This window comes from Aplidium turbinatum, chromosome 7 (genome assembly GCF_918807975.1).
Source record: "Aplidium turbinatum chromosome 7, kaAplTurb1.1, whole genome shotgun sequence".
NCBI classification, from domain to species: domain Eukaryota; kingdom Metazoa; phylum Chordata; class Ascidiacea; order Aplousobranchia; family Polyclinidae; genus Aplidium; species Aplidium turbinatum.
In genome coordinates, this window is record NC_137478.1 from 23,046,292 (window position 1) to 23,056,770 (window position 10,479).

General features: G+C 35.5%; 1 protein-coding gene across 2 annotated transcripts in view; it reads right to left on the bottom strand.

Moving 5' to 3' along the window:
* The window catches only part of LOC145774465 (kelch-like protein 12), a 32,735-nt gene extending 29,848 nt beyond the window's left edge, over nt 1-2,887 (bottom strand). For both annotated transcript variants that reach the window (XM_082585721.1, XM_082585720.1), the window contains exons 1-3: nt 2,767-2,887; nt 1,305-1,377; nt 331-454 (exon numbers count right to left, since the gene is read on the bottom strand). In XM_082585721.1, the coding sequence (XP_082441847.1) occupies nt 331-454; nt 1,305-1,363 (183 nt within the window). In that variant the 5' untranslated portion in view covers nt 1,364-1,377; nt 2,767-2,887. The remainder of the gene's footprint in view (nt 1-330; nt 455-1,304; nt 1,378-2,766) is intronic.
* Between the last annotated feature and the right edge of the window lie 7,592 nt (nt 2,888-10,479).

Genomic DNA, 10,479 nt, shown 5'->3' on the forward strand with positions numbered 1-10,479 from the left:
TATGTGTTCAGAGTTTAGGTATTCTAATATTTAGTTACAGTATGGAAAAACAACTTCTTTAGACTACATGAAAAATCCAATACATTGCATTGAGAAGATAAACGATGACAGATTAAACTTCTAAATTATCTACAAAATATAAAAGCGTTGATGCTCAAATTTGGTTCAAATGATCAATCACAAAAAGCTTTTGCTCTTTTTCGCAAAAACTTCAACATTTTAAGTAAAGAACCAAACAAACTTCGTGCTGTAGTTAGAGGTTTATGTGTAACCAGTTTCCCTTCTCACCATGAGCAAAGAAAAAAATATAAAAAAAGTAACAAAATTCACCTCGGAAGAGAAAAGCTTTCGATAAAAAGACGAAAACGCTCCAAGGATACATTTGTGGCTGGAAAATTCATCATCTCCCATAGTCAAAGTAACATCACAATAACCATTTCCAGATTTCCGTTCTCTATTTTCAACAAATTTCAATATCATTTTTTTTAAATGTTAGTAGATTCACTCCTAGAAACATCCATCAACACAACTTTATTACAATTTAGACAACTGCTGTAAAACTTCATTACAATTTAGACAACTGCTGTAAAACTTCATTACAATTTAGGCAACTGCTGTAAAACTTCATTACAATTTAGACAACTGCTGTAAAACTTCATTACAATTTAGACAACTGCTGTAAAACTTCATAGAAACCAAAGCATTTTTGAAACTGATACAGTGAATTTTTTTTAAATATGTTAAAATAAGATTTTATTTCAATGCAATATTTGTTTGTCTCCATTTTAATGTCCAAACTGCCTTAAATCCGTTAAAGTTTTATTTGGTCCAAACAAAATGTTGTTTTAAACAGTTTTAGTGAAAAGTACAAAGATTTAAGTAAAAACAAATTTCCGGTGAATATAGGATTATGTTCAAAGCAGACAGCTGATAAGTAGTAAATATTTAATATAAGCTTACAACTTATAAATATAAGTAGTTAAATCCAGCATCAGCAAGGTTAAGTGTGGCAAATAAGAAAAAAAACTGAAACAAGAGCAAACAACTTTTGCTATTTCATTTACCATTATAAGATTGTGTCAACGTTATACCTCAAATCCAAGATGTACATAAAAAACAGAATCATTGAATTTTAAACGTTTACGATTGACATCATATATATATCATAATGTAAATTGAAACAGCATCAATTTGAAACCACAAGCAATTCAATTCCATTTCTGCTTTACTGAGTTGTCACAAATATCACCACAATAAATTAGTGTGCACAAATGAAATGCTAAAGTATAAAGAAACATATTTACTCGTTCAGTTTGTGCATGATGTCTTCCATATGCGTGCTTTTAAATTGCTTGAATCCCATTTTCTATAATTTCTCTGCAACATAAATAGAAAATTGTTTTTCAGTACATGGTTGTCACTTAACAAAATCACTTTCTCTCATATTTGTTTTAATTTTCATCGTCAAATCCTTTTTATCCCAAAACCATCTTTAAAGTTTCAAAATGTATCTTTTATCAACACAATGAGATGTAATTTTAAATGTGATTGTTTTTAACAGACTAAGTTAATTGAAATGACTTGCGTTCTTCTGGTGACTATACCAGAAGAACGCAAGTCATTTTAATTAGCTAAGACCCCATGAAAGAAGGTGAAGTTTCTGGGTTGATCTACCAAGTTCCGTGTCATGAATGTGATTTAATAAACATTGGACAAACTAAACGTGATCTTAAATCAAGAATCAACGAGCACCAAAGAACTTTTAAATTTCAACGTACGGAGAAATCCGCTTTTTGTAAACACTCTATAACTTTAGAGTTTAGGCCATAAAATTATTTGGAACAACGCTACTATTCTTAAAATTGAAAAGGATATGCTAAAAGATTGTTTTCTGAAAGTTGGTACATTAACCAAAAGGCGTGTGATCTTAACCAGAATGATGGCCAAAGCTTTTCCTCTGTTTACAAAAAATTATTTTAATGTTGCAACTACTCTCCTTTACTCAGAGCTTTTCCACAAAAATTGGTTTGCTGATTCTTTATCTGTCATGTCTCACATTATGTTTACGTTTGTTGACATTGAGCCATAACGTGATAGATAAATTTTCGCTGCCGCATTGTAGCCTACTGTTTCAGGCATGACTGCGTGTCAATTGAATTGAGTGGCAATCTTGTTGCGTTTTTTAACTCTGGTTGTTGCTACTTTATTCACTTTTTCAGTATGTTTTTGTGTTGTGCAATTTTCTGGTGAACAGGTAGCTTAGTGTTTACTTGTTTCAACCCCTTTGATAAAGTCAGTCGTCGATAAAGCTGGACATCATTATTAACATCAGATGGCAATTGGCAACCCAGTATGGTTACCAGAAGAACGCAAGTCGTTTTATTTATCAAATGCCTGGTGAATAGTGAACACTGAACAGTCTCTCTCCGTATTTAAGATTAAGCTAAGTCTACAAATGCGCATGTTCAATCAGAGTAGTGACATACATACCCAAAAAGTTAAGAGTGAGGGGCAAAACCTGACCACGCTGCAATAAGTCAGCCTAAAATTGTATCATGATAGACTTACACACAAGGGGTGAAAAACGCAGATCAGCAAAATGTGAAGCAATGCAAATAATCGATGGTGATCTAAATACCAAATCAATGTTCCACTTTGCTATGATCCCTTCTGTGCAGAAATACAAGTAGATAGATTTCTCAACAGTAGCTAGTTATTTAAGCATTTTATCTTTCTGTAGGAATCAACAACAGCAGCATCACTTACCTCAGATGTAATTTCAGTATAAGTAGATAATACTTTGAAGTCTTTAGGTAAACAGTTGTGGTTGCAAAAATTCAAAATCTTTTGAAACTTACAATTAGCTTACTTCTAAATAGCCTATCCTGGAAAAGCTGAATTCTTTAAATCGAATACATTCGCTTGTGAACAATATACAACCTAAAATACAAAATATTTTGGACTACTAAAGTACTGGTGTAGTACTGTAGGCAACCTAAAATTTTAACGTAAATAAAAAATTGAAATATGTTAAATGCAACATCCCATTTTAAATAATACTTTGTCTTTTGGTAGGCATGCTGCTTTTTTCCCTTCCACGCATGTTCCTAATTGATACAATGCGAATCAATATAAGCCCGTACAAGGTGTGGTTTGCCTTTTTCAAGTTGCGGCTCTCCGCTCAGTGCAACATTTAGTCCAGGCCGTTTGCGCAATAAAACTTGATCTTCGCTTAGCTTCTTGCTGACATAACCAGGATTAGATCAATTGCTTTAAAAAAAGGGAAAAAAAACTACTCGCTTACAAAAAGTAAGCCATGACTCTTGTAAACTGATGATGATTGCTTGGTTGGTGAAGATCGGAAAGATCTAGCCTTCTTGTCTTTTTCACATATTTTAATGGTATTTTGTATTTGCCTATATTGAACTGGTTTAAATTAAAATTTCAATTTTCGTTTACTATGGGTGTCTAGGAATATAGCCTAGCTTACTTTTGTACCTTAAAACCAAGGCAAAAGTTGGATTTGATAAAAAGCCAAACAACCCATCTCCCTAATTTAAGATTTCTGCTCAATAAATCTACACAACGTTTTGATCCTTTTCATGTTGCCAGAAAAACGGAGCTGCGCGTCTTGTAATGCAATAGCCCTATTAGCTTACTCAACAGCAGAAGAAATAAGTCAAGTGATAATAAAAATATGTCTATAATTTCTGTAAATATCTCACAATTTTGTTGATGCCTTGACCATGGATGTCACATCATTAAAGATGACAAAAGAATTTTTTAAATTATAATAGCGCTAATTTGAGGAAACATCGACTCAAAAGCATACGACTCCAAACGACTGAAAACTAAACTAAGTTGGACCTTGTAGTTCTACAATTTTGTGATATTTTCCTAAAAATAGTTAAATTATTTTGATGAAATGTGATCAAGTCACCATAAAATAGAGATATTTTAAACAAATCAGTGGAAGACATTTTTTGTATACTGTAACAAGCTTAACTTAAAAAGAATTTACCACATAGCCGAGTAGTGAAAAAGCCTTAGTTTGATGCTCGATAGGGCGCCGGTTCGACACCACTCAAGAGCATGTGGTTGTGTCTTTGGCAAGACACTTAAATCCATGCCATCGATTGAGGAATGGCACCTCTTCCACTATTTCCTTTGATTTCTTTCATGGTTATGAACAGTAGGCTACACTGCTTTAGAAGGAAATGTCTATGGCCCTTCTTAGGGCTATGGCCTGCTGAACTGCACACAAAAATTGCAAAGAAGTTCAGTACCAAAACAAACCAAAATTTTAAAAATAACATTGAATGACGTGCAAAACTCTTTTTAGAAAAAGTTGATGAAAGTTGATCAAGCAGTTTATAAGCAAGGCCGCACACTTGTACGTCAAGACATTTTTTGCATTCTAAGATTCTCATGCATTTCACTTCCGTTTGGAACGCATAAAAAAGTTTGTTATGATTTCGACATGAAAGAGGATTAAAGAATTAAATTTTGAATTGAAGCAAAATATTGTTTTGTAAGCTATTCAATAATAACTAACAAAAAAAACTCAAAAGCCACTGATTGGAAGTTTTTTGCTTTTTTGTTTTTTGCCCCAGAACAACTTTCATATGGAGCTATACAAATCTTATTATTATTGTTTTCAACTATCACTTCTCAACCTGTGTTAACTTGCTCATCCTCACAGAAAATGTTTCGTTTGCAATTAGAGCTGCTCGAAACAACAATGTATGTTGAAATGAAATTTTGTTTTGCCCAAGTCGTTTAGAACAATGCTGGTGCGAATTCGCGACAGCATTTGCTGTCATAAGTTTTCTCGACAGCGCTTATGAGTTTGACTTGAAGTCAATATTATTTTAGAACTCTTCAAATTACTGCAATACGAAAATAGCGGCACCAAAGAAAGAAACCAAGTTGATCACACGCAAAACAAAGTCAACATAAACCATGACACCACAAACATATTTTAAATCTATTCAACCGTTAATAGACTTGAACAAACCATATTTGGTTGCAAATGCTGAGCAACAACACTTTGCCATACTTTAAATCCATTTATAGACTTGAACAAACCCTGTTTGGTTGCTATCGCTTAGTAACAACATTCCACAATTTTTAAATGTAACTTTACGCTGGATGCAAACTACTTTTATTTGCCGAAATCATTTGGCAACTTCATGTCACCGTGATGGAATAAAAATTAAAACGACGCAGTGAACGATGGCAACGTCATTTTATATTCGTCCTGATCACCAGCTTATGGTTGCTCAGAATATAAATGACAACTTTTGTTCAAGCAACAGACAAAACGAATACGCAACGATTCACACCGAAAATCAACCTGATTAATGGGATTGCCAATTTAACCATCCTCGTGTGAGTGCAAGCTGTCACTTGCTACCAACATGTGGGTTAACTTGCCTTGGTTGTGATCAGAGTTTAAAGCCGCTTTTGAAAGTTCTTGTTTTCGTCGTCGTGTGAGCCTCTGGGGCCGAGGGTCTATCCTTTTACCACCCCAGACTCACGATGTTCCCGGACTACACTGGAAGGCTACTAGAGAGCAGCCAGTCTTTGGTTTCATCATCCATGACACGCAGACCTTCCGCTCCATTAGGTGGCTTGACATGTCGACACTTTCGGCATACCTCCAGAGATGGAGACTGAAGCTCAGTGAAACCAAAACAGTGACGACAACCTTCCACTTAAACAACCGGGAAGCGAAGCGTGAGCTCAAGATCTAAGCCAATGGAAAAACCCTGCTTTTCTGCCCAAACCCTAAATATCTAGGGGTAGTCCTGGACAGGTCGCTCACTTACCGTCAACATTTGGAGTCACTACGCAAAAAGATCTCAACACGCACAACTTTGCTAAGGCGTCTGGCCGGCTCAGGCTGGGGAGCCGGAGTTGACACTCTGCGAATTGCCACCATTGCGCTAGTTCATGCTCCAGCAGAATACTGTGCACCTGTCTGGAGCCGCAGTGCCCACTGCCATCAAATCGACACTGTCATAAATGACGTCTTGCGTATCGTGAAAGGATGCCTGCGATCTACACCATCGGACAATCTCCCTGTCCTTGCAGGCATCCAACCAGCTGAGCTTCGTCGCGAAGAAGCCATCCTGTCTCTTTCTTGTCGCGCTACAAACCCCAACCACTTTCTCCACTCAAGTCTCTACGAGTCTGCGAGCATGCAACCTCGGCGACTAAAATCGAGACACCCATTTGCATGTGCCGCACAACTCCTGATGAAAACCGCTGAAGACCAATCCATCAGTGCGGCTACCTGGGCGGACCACCAATGGAGCTCGGAGTGGAAGAAGAACTCCTCAAGACTCCAAAGCTTCATTTCCAACACCAGCCCCCACCCAATCGGATTGCATTTGCCAAGGAAGGTCTGGGTGCTGCTCAACCGTCTGCGTACTGGCGTTGGACTATTCCGCTACAACATGCACAAATGGGGGATGGCCCCATTCGCGATCTGTGAGTGTGGCAAGGAGGAACAAACCGCAGACTACACCATCTGTAACTGCACCATCTACCATGAGCCAAATGGTGTGCGTGGTTTGCGTGAACTGGATGACAAATCAATTAAATGGCTGCTCGACACCTGCCCAAACATCTAGACCGCGTCGCCGCCACTGCCCAAGGGTGGTAAAAGGCAGAGCCCCTCGACTCTTGAAGTGGCGAAGAAGGTTCAAACGAAAATAAAGAAGAATGAGATATTGCTATCTGGAATCTCCGTTATAGTGACACCTTGGAATGACATCTGTTTTTCCAGAGGTGCCGAGAACGTGCATAAAAGCATTACCTGAGTGTATTTTCATGTAGATTGCGTTAGATCTGAACCTACTATATTGCTTCAGCACTTTCGCTAATGTACTAAGATTGCATTTATAGCATCATTTTGGTCATTCATTATTTAGTTACAACGATTATTTGGAGTCGCATTTTCAAATCTGTCTGTTCCATTTTAACAAAAATGTGATATTTCTTTTTGTCACCAGTCATCTCAGTTTTACATCCAAAGATAGCCATAGCCAGGCTATTTAAAAACTAGTTTTCTATATATTTCTGCATTGGTTTTACCAGCAAAAATGCTCATGTTACAAATGAACGGTTTTAAGCGGAAACAATGGATAAAATAACTAAGTGACTCTTCATCATTTTGTTATGCAAATTGGCAAAGCCCTTTCCAAATATCAATATATTATAAACTGATATTGTCGATGATATTTGGATTTAAAGAAACTGCTACTGAAGTCATCAAAGAATTAAATGATGCTGAAGAACCCTATGCGTCAAGTTTCGTCATATTCTGCGAACATGTTTAGCATTTAGATTTTTACAGTTTGAATCTGTCAAAACATGGAACCAAAATACTTCCTAAAATCAGGTTGTTCGTAACAAACGGTTACAGCAGTGAATGATTACATTTGAAAATAGCTTGTTATATGTAGCAGAGCATACAGGTCAAAAAATGATGATTAGCTGAACTTCGATTTAGAGATAGCCTAATGTATTGCATAGGTTTCTGATTCCGTTCATCACTTCTTCCCATAATCTTGGTTACAATTATTTAAAACATCGTTTTGACAGAAATATAGACGTTTCTGCTGCATATAATATGCTGGTGAATTTTGGCTCTACTCTTTGTTGCCTAAAGGCAGGGGTTTCCAACTTTTTTTTACACCATGGCCCCCTTTGAAAATTTTGTAAAATCAATGGCCCCCTACTTTTTTCAACCTTTTGAAAAAATTAAGAAACGTCATTTTAATTAAAAAACTGGTTTATACAGTAACCGGTAGTTAGAATGATAAAATGATATAAATACAACAAACAATAAACATGATAGTACATTAATTAGTTATTACATATGCAGTTAATGTGATGGTTGAGCTTGTTTTTGCTCTGACAATGTCTTAATTGCTGGTTTGGTGGTGGAAAGAGCAAGCCGCATGTCATATTGAATATCCAAGACACTGCGCTGCTTTGTCTTCAGAAGTAACATTGTTGAAAACCCACATTCACAACGATAAGTTGATGGGAAAGGCAACAGCAATGGCATGACAATTTCATTAAGCTTAGGGTACGATTTGCTTAGTTTTAATGTACTAGTATTTAGTATTAAATTTTAATTTATTTCTTTTGTTATATAGTGTTGGAGTGGACTTAGAGATGATAAATAAAAAAAATTATTACTTTTTAAATTTTTCCATGGCCCCCTTGAAAAAGGATCATGGCTCTCAGATTGGGAACCCCTGCCTAAGGGAAACAGTAAAAAAATGAGGAAAAATAAGTTAAAAAACGTGTCATCAGACTTTCGGCAAGTGACTAACAGTCTAGTTGCAATTTTCGAAATCTAAAATTACCTTCTCTTTCCAATCATTGTGAAGTTGAAACTCATATTGTCACTAGGAGAAATGAGAAAAAGTATTCTAAAATACTACTTTTTGAAAATTTCATTTTAGTCATTGATCAAAAATTGGTAAAATTTGAAAAAGTTGCAGAATGCAAAAACTCAGGCCGTTAAAGAAAATGTAAAATAATCTTGCGTCAAACTTGTCAAATAAAATTGTCTTGTTCGTTTTAAGTTTGTTTTTTTTGCTCCATACACCTATAATTATTTAAAAAAAGTGTCAAGCGTAAAATATGTAAAATATTAGTTACTGAGAAAATTTGTCTTCCTTTTAGACGATGAAAATATCTACTAAGCCAGAGTCAGAATTTTTCCACCGGTTCCAACACCAGATACCTCACAAACCTTCCGACTCCACAGCCTGATAAGCTCAAATAATTCAATACAAAATTTAGAAATAACAGTTGCTGCATGAGGTATTTAAAACATTTAAGAAAATTTAGGATTAACAATGCTCTACACGATATGTAAGGACATGAACTTGATGAAGAACTGAAGACTTGTTTGGGACGCTTAGCCCACAAATGATTTCAGTTTCATTGAAAAAGAAATCATGGAAAGAACGGGACCAACATTTTGTGCGAATTGTGAGGTGGGGCAAAGCGGCAATGTTAGAAAAAAAACATTGATTTGTTTTTTAACGGTTAAACAAGCGTGCAACCGTTTTGCAAGTAATTCGTTTTCATTTGCTTGAGATTTGCTGTTACAATTTTTTGTCACTAGCTTACAATTGTTGCACTGCAAGACCATTAGTTTATGCGGTTTTTCGTTCCTGTCTCATTACGCTGTAGTGAGATGAATTCACAAAATATAAGATGCATGGTAGGCTACAAACGAGAAAGGTTTGTTTTGGTTTCAACTTTTTGTGTCTTTTCCATGTTGCTCATTAGGCTACTTTTCATATGCATGCACTAAGACTGCTTGAAACAAACATTGTCTGGTCAAAACGAAACGAAATTCTTCATAAAAACAGTTTAATACAAAACGAAATTAAGACAAATACTTTGGCTCAAAACGAAACGGGCATATAAAAGAAACCTAATTGGTTGAACTGACAAACTCATGAGAATAAACCACGTGCAAAAAAGCAGTAGCAAAGCCAAAGGCATGGAGTGACAACTTTAAAAATGTGCAAGGTATGGAGGATAGTTTTCAAGAATAATTTGCCCATAAAATGCAATATCACAGAAAATTGCTTAATGGGCCTATCTGCTTAGCCGTTCAGATGGAAAAGAAATCAATAGCTTTTTTTCCTTGGTCTGAACCTTAAAACATTTAACCAGGCTAACACTCACAATAGTATTTCAATAAGATTTAATTTATGTTGTGGAACCGGTTTTCTTCCATTAGGAATCGTCAGCACAACTGAGTCGAAATAAAAATTAGCCTACAATATCAATAGATGTCAGCACAACTGGACCCAAAACAAACGAGAAATTACATATTAATTAAATAAATAAAAATGTTCATGACCTCCAATCTCTCATATTCATTTCTTTATTTCTGCCTTTTCTTCTCTTCATAGTTTTAGCAAAACGCAACTATCGAATATTATATTTCAATTTGACCTAGCTTCAGCAAGTATAATGGCAAACACTTGAAAAATCAAATAAAATTTACTAAGCAGAGGATTATAGAAATACTATGTCGGTGAAATCTAGAATAAACGCTTCTATTACATCATCATGCTAAACTTGCAATTTGATTTAAGCTATTGATATATTTTCTTAGTGATATTGCTTTCTGTATTAGGTAGATCGCCCATTTGAGGAAGTGTCATGGTACCAGATCACCTTTTTCAGTTGGTTTTTCCCATTTTTGATCATAGATATGGTTTTTCTAGTTTTTCCAAACCTTGTCACCTATTCTGCCGCATTGATTGCTTTACATTTTTGCACAATTGCAAGTTTAGCATGATGATGTAATAGAAGCGTTTATTCTAGATTTCACCGACATAGTATTTCTATAATCCTCTGCTTAGTAAATTTTATTTGATTTTTCAAGTGTTTGCCATTATACTTGCTGAAGCTAGGTCAAATTGAAATATA